Consider the following 12,454-nt stretch of genomic DNA (forward strand, 5'->3'; position numbering starts at 1 on the left):
TGAGTCTCTGGAGCCAAGGCCCCAGCGCCAGGCCCCGAGGGAATGGCCTCAAGCTGCCCAGGGCAGGGTCAGGCTGGCTCTGAGGAAGGATTTCTGTGCAGAAGGGGCTGTTGGGCGTTGGAATGGGCTGCCCAGGGCAGGGGGGAGTCCCCGGGATCCCTGGGGGGGTTGAACAGTCGGGCTGAGCCAGCACTGAGGGATCTGGGGGAGTTGGGAACGGTCAGGGGGAGGTTCAGGGTTGGGCTGGAGGAGCTTCAGGGGCTTTTCCAACCTCAGTGATTCTGGGATTGACACCGCTCTGGTGACCCTGGGGGAAGCTGCTCCCCATCCCTCCATCCAACGTCTAGAGAGCAGCATCGACCCGGAGAGTCCAACCTTAAAGCAGCCACATTTTTGTAAAAAGGGGGGCTCAGCATTTTTGTGCTAGAGTTCCAGGCGACGTTTTGTTTGGAGGATCCAGCAGTAGGAGAGGCCGAAGCCAGCGGCCGGGTCTCGGTCCCAGCGCCTGAGGCAGCGCCGCTCTCTGCTCCCCCCCTGCAGCACCCGGACATGTACGAGCGCGCGGTCCTGCGCAAGCCACAGCAGAAGGCGTACGGGGTCACCGTCGACCTCTGGAGCATCGGCGTCACCTTCTACCACGCTGCCACCGGCAGCCTCCCCTTCATCCCCTTCGGGGGACCCCGCAGGAACAAGGAGATCATGTAGGTGCCGCGTCCAGCGGGGAGGATGGGGGCTGCTGCGTGGGGCTGCGGGGCGACCTGGCCGTGGCTCGGGCACTGTGTGACTACGTGCTGTGGTTTACAACGCGTGTAATCCCGTAGAGCCTAGAAAGTCCCGAAACGGAGCCCGTGGAGAGCGTGTGTGTGCAGTGTGGTAAAGGATCTGTGCTCCGTTTACCACGCTTGCCCTCAGAATGCGTTCTTGTGACTTTGTGGCTAAACAGCTGGAGGAGGAAGCAGGGTTAATGTTTGCTTCAAAGTTTTTTGACTGTATTTTTCCTCTGTGCGTCTTTTTCCTGTTGGTGAATCGTGTCTTTCCCAGCCTGCCCTTTCCCTCTTTGCTGAACCTAAGGGCTCAAACAGAGGCCACTCGGCTCATTTCAGCTGCAAGCAGTTTCCTTTCAACAGGTATAAAATTACCACCGAGAAGCCTCCCGGAGCCATCGCCGGGGTGCAGAGGCAGGAGAACGGGAGCATCGAGTGGGGCTACGAGCTGCCCATCACCTGCCGGCTCTCCGCGTGAGTGTCCTGTGCCGGGCTCACGTCCTGGCACCGCGGCTGGAGCTTTTCATCCGCAGATGTCACAGCTCTCAGACCAGGTCTTTGCTTTGCAGCCGGGAAAAGGGGGTGGGAGACAGGGCAGCGGCCCCGTGGTACCGGAGCTCGGCTGCAGGAGAGGGGCTGCACCCCTCGCCGGCCCCCCCGGTCACCGCGCTTATGGCTCAGGGTTCTGCGGGTCTGTGCAAACATCTCTTCTGCTGCTGCAGGGGGCTGAAGGACCAGCTGATACCCATTTTGGCTAACATCCTGGAGGTGGATCAGGAGAAATGCTGGGGATTCGACCAGTTTTTTGCAGAAACCAACGATATTTTGCACAGGATCGTGGTCGATGTCTTCTCCCTGCAGCAGGCTTCCCTGCATCGCATCTACATCCACTCCTACAACACGTAAGGGTGTCAGGGCCGTGTCAAACGCAAGTTTGGGAGTTGAGCTCAGGGGCCCCAGCCCCTTGATTCAGTAGGTGAACCTGAGGGGAGAGCCCATTCCCTTTGCACCACAGTTAAACCAGGTTAAAACAAACCAGGCTCAAACCAGCCTTTGCTGGGGAGGGCACTAACGGGGAGATGTCGGCTCCTGGCCTGGCACATGGAGAGCCCCAGGGAGGTGGATCGAGGGGCCCCACTGACCTTTTGCTACGCAAAGAGGGCAACAGACCATAAAAACTGACCTCATCGCTTGTTCCCTGTTCTTTTGTTTCTTTTCCATTCCAGTACCACCAAGTTTTTAGATGCTGTCTTCAAACAAACAAATATAGCCCCTCACCATCAAGAATATTTTTTTGAGGGTCATCTGTATGAGTTGGATCCTAATCTGCAAGCTCATAATTTCTGCAAAACCACAGAGCACAACCCTCTGACCTTGCTGAGCACCGCTGAGCAACCAGAAGATGTGGTAGGAGTGAGATACAGAGACCGTGAGTACTGTGGGCTTGGAGATGCCTCACGGCACGCAGGGCGGGTGCTGTAAGAGAGATCTGCTTGAATTATTTTCCTAGTATCACAGAATCATCTTGGTTGGAAAAAACCTTGTAGATGATCCAGCCCAAGCATGAACAACACCCTGACCGTTCCCAACTCCCCCAGATCCCTCAGTGCTGGCTCAGCCCGACTGTTCAACCCCCCCAGGGATCCTGGGGACTCCCCCCTGCCCTGGGCAGCCCATTCCAACGCCCAACAGCCCCTTCTGCACAGAAATCCTTCCTCAGAGCCAGCCTGACCCTGCCCTGGGCAGCTTGAGGCCATTCCCTCTTGTCCTACATAGACTCCCGTGCACAGCAGGTGAAGGGGTTGTGATTCCGGAGCAGGATCAGGAGGTTTGGGGGCCCGTTTTCCCCTGCTGTGCGCTGTCGGTCCGTGGCCACCCACCACGCTGCCCTTTGCAGGCGCTTTGTGCCTTTGTCCACGTCCCCAAAATATCCTGGAGGGCTGCAGGAAGCCTCCAGCACTGCAGCCACTCCTGAGCCCGACACCCCGAGGGGCTCTGGGGTTTGCTTCGGCGGGGCTGAGCTGTCCCCGTGGGTCCGCAGCCGCAGTGTGGGGGCTCCAGGCTTGCTCCCCCCAGCGCCGTGACCGCTGTCTGTCTTTCCAGCGGCACTCGAGTTTCCAAAGTTTGTCCCCAAGGTGGACATGGTGGCCGACTGCGGCGCAGCCAAGGTAGGTGGGGGGTGTCAGTGCTGCTCAGGGAGGCGGGGGGGGACCCCCGGCCGTGGGACCGCAGCCGCCGGCAGTGCCCTTTGCTTCGCAGAGCGCGGTGGGGGCCGCACACCAGACCCTGCGCATCGCCCAGGCCCTGCGGCGCTGCCGGGAGCTGCTGGCCAGAGGTCTCCAGTGGGTGATGTGAGTGCCGGAGCCCCCGGGGTGAGGGTGGGGGTGACCCGTCCCCTCCCAGCACCGGCAGATTTGTGTGTTAGCAGTTAAAGCGCTCGGGGGGGGCGGGTTTCCAGCCTTTGCCAGGCAGTGCAGGACCAGTGGGTCTGCTGGGATGTGGTCAGGGGGTGCTGGGAGGGAGCACAGCGCGACGGCCAGCGTGGTCCCGTGCAAGGGACACGTGCGCCAGGCTGCGAGGGGGCTGGACCTGTAGGAAAATAACCGTTAGTGTCGTGAGGATGCTCCTGTCCCCATTTGTTACTTTTGAGTCACTTTTTTCCGTTTAGGAGATGCTGAGGAAAAGAGCAGCATCATCATTATTATTATTACTACTTCTACTATTATTATTAATTATTACTCATCATTATTATTGCTATTATCACTGTGCATTTTCACTGTCCTACCCGTTCCCTTCAGGGCAGGAGCTTCTTGTGCCCTGGCAGGACAGTACCCAGAGGGCAAGAGCCCCCCTGCCTGGGAGCTGCGCCCCATTTTACGTGCATCCAGCCCCCCATTTTCTCACGAGCACACAGAGAGGAGCCACCAGCTCTATCCTGACCCCCCAGCACGCACGGCTGGCCCCAGGATGGAGGTGGGGCTGCCGGGGAGCACGTGTTGGATGGGTTTTTTTTTTCTCTTTTGCCAGCGGAAACCTGAAAATGGAGTGCCTGAGGATTCTGGAACAGAGACGAGGGGCTGTTTCGGTGCTCGCCTGCCTGCAGCTCACTGAGGTGAAGACCCGCGTGCTGTAAGTGTGGCTTTGCAGCCGCTGGGCTGCGGCAGGCACCGGTGCTGTCCTGAGGCTGCTGCAGATAAGATACGGGACTCTCAAATAATCAGAAATAAGTAGTAAAATTCCAGGAATAAGCTGGTAGCTGGAAGGTAAGAGGGTTTTTAGCTGTATGTGGCGGCTGCGGGAAATGGGCCGCTCGGGCTTTTTCTCCCTCTTTGCTTCAGCTTTTAATAACCAGTCCCTGGTTTCACAGGAGCCTGGGAGTCCTCCCTCCCTGGCTCCTGCTTCAGGGTTTTCAGGCTGTTACAGCCCACGAGCCGCAAAGTGCAGGAAGGAGACGGGGCTGCTGCCGCCAGCTCGTGGGAAAGGGAAAAAGAGCCGCTGCTGCCAGCGGAGTTAAAATACCGGGCAGGATGGCATCAGCTGCCAGGTCCCCTCTGGGCTCTGGCCACTGTCACCGGCCCCGCTCCCCTCAGCCTCGGAGAGCCACGACATCGTGCTGGGGTCCCGCTGAGCCCGATCCTGCCTGACCCCACCGGCCGGGAGGAGACGCCTCTTGTTTCCACCTTCATCAGCCGCCGAATGTCAGAGAGACCCTGGGCTGTCCTCGGCGCAGCCCGTGCAGCCATCCCACCCGCGCTGCCCCGGGGAAACCTGGGCCCGTTTTATCTCAAGTAACCCACAGTTGTTTTGCTTTTCTGTTTTGCTGTTGTAGTGGAAAATTCTCTGCCGCTGGGCCGCTGTTCTTTTATCCTTTTCAATTTACCAAGTCTCTTAATTTCCACTTCATCTAAAAAAAAATAGGGACACGTGGTTCCCGCTGGCTTCACCCCGATTAGCGGGGGGCTGTAGTGCCAAGGGCACTGATGCTGCAGCTGGATGCTGCTGGTTTCTCCCTCTCTTCCAACACCCTTGGACCAGGCGTTATTTCTGCTGACTCGCCAGCCCGCACCACTCAGCTTTACGCTCTCGTGCCAGCTGCGGGAGGCAGACATCAGATCTGGCGTAAAGCCGCTGGAGAGGAAGCTAATAATTTTGGAACAAATTGGACTCAACAGGGCGAGTTTTTACCGCATCAGCATCTTGTGGCTCAGATCCGGTGCCCCGAACACTGAGTTTCTGGCCACGCAAACCCCCACCCGGCTCCCCCAGGGGTCGACGCTGCCTCCACCACCGGATGGGTTTTCTCTGCCCAGGTGACACCCGCCTCTGGCTTATATTCTGCTTCAGGAATATTAATTTTTTTGACTTTCCTCAGGTTCGAGGCTGTTCCTGCGGGCAGCGGGGTGCTGGCTCTGAAGGAGATGACCACGGTGAAGACAAGGCTGCAGAGGGTGAGTCCCCGCGGGCGGCTCCGTGCGGGCAGCGTTGGCATCAGCCCGCCCCAACCTCTCCCTCCCCACCCGCAGGTCACCGAGGAGCTCTCTCAGTGCTCCCACAACATCTTTGACTTTCAAGGGGCGCTGGACGGCGTTTTGTCTGAACTGGTGAAGCACAGGCAACAAGTGCACGAAGACAAAAGGTTGGTAGCGCCAGTTTTACCCAAACCCCCGCCAGCGCTTCGCTGCTCTCAGCCGGATTGAGAGGACGTGGCTGAGCCAGGCACAGCCCCGCCGTAGCATCGCGCGACGTCCCTGTGTACATGTGATGTCCGGATGCTGTGTCCCCTAGTGTCATCGCGCTCAGATTTGACCCCAAAGAGCGAATTTCACCCCAACCTCATACCCCTCTTCTTGCGGGGCCTCACGCCCCCTCCCCTGTCCCCGTTTCAGCATCCGGCAGATCGAGTGCTGCCTGGAGAAGATGCAGCTGATCTACAAGCAGTTCAAGAAGGCCAGGACGTGTCTGCGTGAGTGATGGGGACGGTGGCTCTGGGGGCAGGAGGTGCGGGGCTGCAGCAGGGACGTCCCTGTGCTGGCCCGGTGGAAAAATGAATTATTTCCATTTGCTGGGTTTAGCAGTTATATAGACACGAGCCCCAGGGGCTGCAGCCCCGAAAAACCCCTTGAGTGTTCTCTGCGTGATGTGAAATTGCCCTTTTATCGGGTCAGGAACAGGAAAACGTGCAGTGACCGGTGTCTTTCCTCCCCAGGGCTGGGCTACAATGAGGAACAAATCCACAAGCTGGATAAGTAAGTCCCAACCCTCTCCCCTTTCTAGGACCTGCCCTGGCGCTGCGGCCAGGCGGGTGGTTGGTTGTTTCTGACCGAGTCCCGAGGGGATGTAAAATGTTCCTCCTGGGTCGCAAATGTTGAGAGAGGGCACTCGGAAGTGGCTTCTGTGATGGTTCATCGATGCAGGCCCTTTCACAGCAAAATTTTCAAGCTAGGAGCTATTTTGGGTGAAGATGTGAGAAAAGCTCTGCGGACCTGGGGACAGGGAGTTGCTGTTGGGCCAAATCCCTGCTTTAGACTGTGGGGATAAACGCGTTTTGGGCTATTGCTCACACAGAACTTAGTTTGTGGACGTTTATTTGCCGAGATGCTGGTTCAGGAAGTGTCTGTGCTTTCAGATCTGCTTAACTTTCAGTGGGAGTGAAGTGTCTGATGGCTTTTGTACCTTGAAAAAAAATCCTCCTTTGGGTTTCCACTAAAACCAGGGGAATTTAACACGGGCAAGAAACAAAAGGCACACTTCAATATATACCAGGGATGGTGAAATCTAACGGGCAGCTCCTTTATCTTAATTTATCTTCAGTCTAACCTTGGACATTTGCCTTAACCTCCAAGGCAAAGACTTCTCAGAAGTGCCCCAGGGGTGAGGATGACAGCCCAGCTGGGAGCCCCAAACCTCCCTCTCCTCTCCGTCATAATTAGGGTTTGTTTTCTTTATAACACGAATGCAAAATTCATTACTGAGCATCCAGTCCCTCTTCCTGCGTTCGGCAGCTTCAGGTCTCCTGCCATGAGAAATGCGATGTTCATTTTCATACGTTTAAGGAAATAAGTGTTCTTAATCTCTGTCTTTATTTTTTTTAAATTTTTTTTTTAATGTTTTTAGGGTGAATTTAGGGCATCTGGCCAGGAAGGTTCTGTTGATTTTCCAGGATGACTGTGTCCAGCGGTACCAGGAGGCCCTGACCCTCCACGGCAGCAGGATGAGGTACCAGCCCCTGCCCAGCTCTCCCCCCGGGGTTTCAGGGTTTTGGACCCCTGCAGGGATGGGAGGGGGATTTTCCAGTAACCCGCCAAGGACCAGGGCTTCCGAGCGCCGGCTGCTATTGATCACGTATCGGGATGCGGATGGAGATGATGTTGTTGGCAACCGCTGCTGGGGGACTCGTAAAGGGGTAATAAACCCTTGAAGAAGCAGCTCTGTGTGACTGCTAGAAATCCCGCTGTGTGTGCGGGTTCTTATCCTGTGCCATGTATTTCTGCCCTGTTGTTTTAATTTTTTTTTTTTTTTTTTGAGTTGAAGCAGCTGGTTTCCTCGCTCTCTGATGGGGAGAGGTTATTTCATCAGGACAAAATTGCTATTGAGACAAAGAGATCTACTTATTAGGAATGATTTTCTGGTAACTGGTGTTTGGGGAATAATGCAAAGAGCAAATTACCTTGCAGTGATTGAGCATAATCCACTGCCTATCACAGCAGCGAGGCGCAGGGGTGAGGGGGAGGCAGTTAGGGGAAGAGGATGTTGCAGAAATCGGGTTTTTATTGCAAGGTTGCTTTTAGAGAGGAGCATCCATTCCCCTGGGCTGCCGGTGTGGGCAGAAGGAGAATGATTTTCTGTAATGCCTTAGAATTAAACCTGGGTTTTGACCTGGTCCTTAGTTCTTGTGTGGAGTAGCCCTGCATAGGATTTGCTGGGGGGGAGAATTTTTTTAGGCTAGAAGTTTGTCTCCGGTGCTCGGGAATGCCCCAGGAGCAGCGGGCAGTGTTTGCCTTGTCCCCTGCCTTGTCCCCTGCCTTGTCCCCTGCCTTGTCCCCGCTCCCAGCCTCAGCTTGTGCAGCCAGAGGTTTCCACGCTGAAAACCCTCACCCACAGGCAGGTTTAAAAACTTCGGGGACAGAAACTGTTGCCCAAAGTCGCCTCCCGCCGTGTCCCATCATGGGGCAGTGAAATCTCCCCTTGGCTTCGGGGGGGGGGAATTTTGTCTCTGGGGCATAGAGCCCCACAAAACCCGTGCAGCGCGGGAGCCCCGTCTGCACTAAAGCAGGTTTTTACCTCTGCTCACAGGGAGGAACAAAACCCGCTTTGTGTTTTTTTCTGGAGTATTTTTGTATGTGTTTTTCTGTCCTTAGGGAGAAGGCAGCATGAGTCACAAGTGGATATTTTTAATTTATTGTTACTTCAGTTTTAATTGTCCTGTTTTGAGGTTTTTTTCCTGCTAGCAGCCAGGGTTTGTGGTGTGGTGGCTGTTTTTTCTGGGGACTGGAGGTGGACCGTTCACCTCAAATATTCTTTCTTTATTTTTTTAAAGCCAAACCAAACCTTTATTTATACAAGTCACGACGCGCCTGCCGGGTGCGTGGCACCTCCACCCTGGGGCCACTCACCCTGACAGGAACAGGGCAGTTGGCCCCCAAAAAAAACCCGGAGGATTTTCTCCCAAGGCTGGGGCACAGAGCGGGGCAGCAGCGCTGCCTGCAGAGAGACGGGCTCCAGGGGGAACATTTCTGACCTTCGGATGCTCCAAATGTGAAAGGAGAAGATGGGAAAAGAAATGCAAAACCAAGGAGCCTTTTGGAGTAGGTGCTCAGTGTCCCCCACAGCTCACAGAGCTCCGGCCTGCTCAGCACGTCCCAGCAGAGGTGATGGGCTTGAGCTGCCTCTCACATTATCAGCACTTCCCCCAATTAATTTGCTATTAGTGGTGTTTGGGTAACCTGGCCTACGGTGGCTATTAGCAGAGCTGCAGCCATAATTACAACACTGTTGTGACTCGTTTGCTTTCCTTCAGGATTTTAAATTAGATCCAGAAAGGGTTGCAAGCGAGCAAAATGCCCAAAAATATATAATGACCCGCCCTGCTGCCAAGCACCAACTGGGAATTCTGTCATCGTTTTTCTTTCTAGGAAAGTTTGTGAGATAAAGAAGCATCTGAAGAGGCTCAGCAACCGCATCAGCGCCTGCAGCGTGGAGACGATGGAGTGCCAGGACTGTCTGCAGGGTGTAGGTGTCTGTGGGGGCTCCTGCCTGGGGGTGCTGGTGCCCGGCCTCTCCCCACTCCCAGATAACGCTGGTGCTCCCCAATCCGAGTGCCTGAGCACGGGGGTAGAGTACGGAAACACCCGGGTGGTTTTAAACGACTTGCTGCAGTTCTTTGTGGGCGAGCCACACTGGGGATCTTGCTTTCCCTCCCTGCACAAGCAAGGAACGGGTAAAGCTTTGCCAGCAGCACCCCTGCTCCCGAGGAGGGGCTGGCGCGGGGGGATCCGCACCCAAAGGCCGGGAGTTGCGTAGGAGGACAGTGATGCTTCACCTCCGGCTCTCACCATGGACTCCCTGAGGCACGGCCACCCGGTAGATGGTTCTGTGGTTATTTTATTCTGTTTCTCCTGAAGTGGCTGTGCTGGGTGTGAGTACGTGGGTGTGTTTTGTCCCGGGGTGGGCACACGGGGCTCGGATCGCCGCCAAGAGCCCGCTGCTGGCCAGGGGCTGCCACTTCTCTCCATCTCTGCAGGCTCTGGACAGGTTTCTCCAGACGGAGAAATGGAATTTGGCCCCGATTCCTCCCGCGCCTTCACCCATCCCTCTGAGCCAGGCACGCCAGGAGATGGCTTTTCGGTGAGTCTCTTGGAAGGGGGGGTTGCAGACAGCCCAGCTCTCTGGGGAGAAGCGGGACCTCCCGCTGCTCGTCCTCCTCACAAGCGACAGGGCGAGCGTTGGGGCGAGGGCTCGGTGTCTGCAGGGCCGTGACGGGCTGTGTGAAACCCTTCACCGCTGCACACGCCATGGCCCTGCTGGGGGGGAACCCGCTCGGTGACCGCTGGGGTGTCCCTGTTGGTGTCATCCCCGCTCAGTGACCCGTGGGGGGGTCCCTGTTGGTGTCATCCCTGCTCGGTGACCGCTGGGGTGTCCCTGTTGGTGTCATCCCCGCTCGGTGACCCGTGGGGGGGTCCCTGCCAGCCCCTCTGCAGGAGGTGTTCCGTGGGGAGCAGGAGGCTGAGCAGCACAGGGGTAAGGGGCTGGTTGTGTCCCCGGCAGGATGCAGGAGCTGCTGGAGCAGATGAGGTCAGTAACTTGTGATCTCCAGTTCAACAACAGCGTCATCGAGCGGTGAGTAAGAGCCCCCGGAGATGCTGCTCTGAGCTGCAATTCCTGCCCCTAACACCAGGACGTGGCGGGTGCTGTGGTGGGACTGGGTGGGCTCCCTGGGAGCCCAGGAATGAGCTCCAGCGTGGGGAGCTGAGCACAACCACAGCTACTCACGGGGTGGTTCACACAAACAGCACCACGTTTATGTGGTGACCTGCCAGCAGAAGAGGGATTCTCTCCCTCGGAAGTTTAAGCATGACCTGAAAATTCCGTGTCATATCTACACCCTCTTTCCAGCCTTTTTCCTGTGCTGCTCAGCAGTGTCAGCTGCTGACGGCCCCGGAGAAGTGGATGCTTTCCATTCCTGAACGAAACTCTGCACAACCCCGCATCCCACTGCTGACAAACGCCCCTGGGTTTACTTCCTCTGCAGCCTTTTTTTTTTTTTTTTTCCAGGAACTTAATGCAAATCGACAATATGAACATGCGTATCAAAATGCCAAAGAGTTTCAGATCAGATTTTAAAAGAAAAAAAAAAAAGAAATTGGTGATTCACCCCAGCCCGGGTTTTATAGGGCCAAGTGTGCAGTGTGTCCACTGTGAAAAGGGGGATGAGAGAGGCCTGGTGTGGTTTTGATACGAAAGCTTATCCCAAGAGACACAGGAACGAGCCCAAAAATTAGTGCCCAGCCCAAACTGTAGTTCAGGACTGCTCGAGCCCAGGTGACCCCTCTCGAGCCTTAAAGCCTTTGGGTTTGTTCCTGCAGGTTAAGTGGGGCTGCCCCCACACCTGGTGTTTGAGAGATGTGGTGGATCTGCAGCAGCTGAAGCAAACCGCTCTCCACAGCAGGGAACACTTACAGCACTTTGGGTCCAGAGCGGCGGAGGCGTTAGACGTTCGTGTTTGAGGAGCTCTCTGTGTCCTACCTCTCCGCTCCAGCACTTTTGCACAGTTCACCAGCATTAGCTTTGAGTGGCTTGCAAGCCTTGAGCCTTTGAAAGTTTGACCAGAAAATTGGGTTTGTTTTGTTTTGTTTTGTTTTTCTTTTAAAAAATGCTTGAAGGACTCCATGTTTTTCTAGCTTCTCTGTATCACTGTGTCAGATGATGAAGAGGCTAGACAGATAAATTACCTTTTTTTTATCATAATTTAGGGATTACTCCCACTTTTAACATACTTCTGCTCCCTGGAGCTTTGCAGAGTGGGGCAGGAGCTCAGGGCAGGAGCTCAGGGCGGGAGGGATGCTGTTCCCAGGGGATGAGAGCCCGGACCCAGCCTGGGATGGCTCCAGTGCTCTGCCCAGAAGGCGACAGCACGGGGAAGGTGGGAGCTGCAGCCTCTCCTCCTGCTTCAGGGCTTCACCTCAGCCCAGCCCCGTGTTTGGGCTGCTGAGGGGAATGGGAAGCCGAGGGAGGCTTCTCTTTTTTCCGTATGTTTCTATAAATGTAGCTGAGCTCTGTGTTTATGCACGGGGGGGTGTGTGCCTTCTCCAAACAACCCCGTCCTGAAGCTGTGGCTCCAGCCACCAAACCTGCGTGTGCTACTGAATGCCAAGGCCAAATCTCAGGTGAAAGGGCTCCCACGAGCCCTCTCCAGATGCATCTCTGCAAGAGGAAGCAGGGAAATTTCTTCTTCTTTTAAGTGAGAGATGAAAAGAGATTTTAAGCAGCCACCCCTGCCGTTGACACGCGGGGTGAGAGGATGGTTTCATCTGCAGGGGTGGCAGGGCTGGGATGGGGGAAGGAGGGACCCGAGCAAGTGCTCTGTGGGGCTGGCTGAGAGCACTTGGAGCTGCCCTGGGAGGGACCTGCCCAACACTTCGCTCCTGTTACGCTTCACAGAAATAGGATGGAGGGGTCACACGTTACCCCCTGCCTCACTGCCCCCCAGCAGTCGCAAAGAGCTGCAGAAGGACCCCGATGCTCCACATCGGGGCTACACCCAGGCCTTTGTTAGGGCAGGTTATTATGCTCCGAATTTCCAACTGGTTTTTGACCTCGGGTTTTAGGAGGAGCCGTAATCCCCCGGTTATCGGCTGAGTCAGGCGCTCGCCAGCAGCAGCGTGCGGAGCAGCGATACGAGAAGCCTGGGGTCTCGGGGGCGCGAGCAGGAGATGGTATCAGGGAGCTCTTTGTGGGAAGAGTCAGACAGGCTGCCCCACCGTCCACCTCTTCCTGCCCGTCCCCGGCGTGATTTATGGGTTGTCACCCAGATCCCGCAGCCCGTGGTGCAGCGGAGGGGAGCACCGGCCCTGGGCTGAGGCTCCGGGCAGACCGATGGGCAGCGTTCCCTTGGCTCTTCCCACTCCTCCCTGGCACACACCCGGTGCAAAGACACGTAAATCCCTTCCCTGGGCTCCCCGGGGAGCCCCTGC

The 12,454-nt window shown here is 56.2% G+C and overlaps 1 protein-coding gene across 1 annotated transcript in view; it reads left to right on the top strand.

Annotated features, from left to right (window-relative positions):
• Window positions 1-11,200, top strand: part of IKBKE (inhibitor of nuclear factor kappa B kinase subunit epsilon) — a 15,984-nt gene extending 4,784 nt beyond the window's left edge. Inside the window, exons 2-17 of the mRNA XM_026864104.1 lie at window positions 428-701; window positions 1,128-1,238; window positions 1,487-1,666; window positions 1,991-2,193; window positions 2,868-2,932; window positions 3,024-3,115; window positions 3,792-3,893; window positions 5,137-5,212; window positions 5,288-5,400; window positions 5,651-5,727; window positions 5,971-6,010; window positions 6,879-6,980; window positions 8,897-8,993; window positions 9,505-9,608; window positions 10,029-10,100; window positions 10,847-11,200. Coding sequence (XP_026719905.1) covers window positions 428-701; window positions 1,128-1,238; window positions 1,487-1,666; window positions 1,991-2,193; window positions 2,868-2,932; window positions 3,024-3,115; window positions 3,792-3,893; window positions 5,137-5,212; window positions 5,288-5,400; window positions 5,651-5,727; window positions 5,971-6,010; window positions 6,879-6,980; window positions 8,897-8,993; window positions 9,505-9,608; window positions 10,029-10,100; window positions 10,847-10,880 — 1,742 coding nt within the window. The 3' untranslated portion in view covers window positions 10,881-11,200. The remainder of the gene's footprint in view (window positions 1-427; window positions 702-1,127; window positions 1,239-1,486; window positions 1,667-1,990; window positions 2,194-2,867; window positions 2,933-3,023; window positions 3,116-3,791; window positions 3,894-5,136; window positions 5,213-5,287; window positions 5,401-5,650; window positions 5,728-5,970; window positions 6,011-6,878; window positions 6,981-8,896; window positions 8,994-9,504; window positions 9,609-10,028; window positions 10,101-10,846) is intronic.
• The last annotated feature ends 1,254 nt before the right edge of the window (window positions 11,201-12,454 follow it).

This window comes from Athene cunicularia (assembly GCF_003259725.1).
Source record: "Athene cunicularia isolate RWA chromosome 26 unlocalized genomic scaffold, athCun1 chr26_part1, whole genome shotgun sequence".
NCBI classification, from domain to species: Eukaryota; Metazoa; Chordata; class Aves; order Strigiformes; family Strigidae; genus Athene; species Athene cunicularia.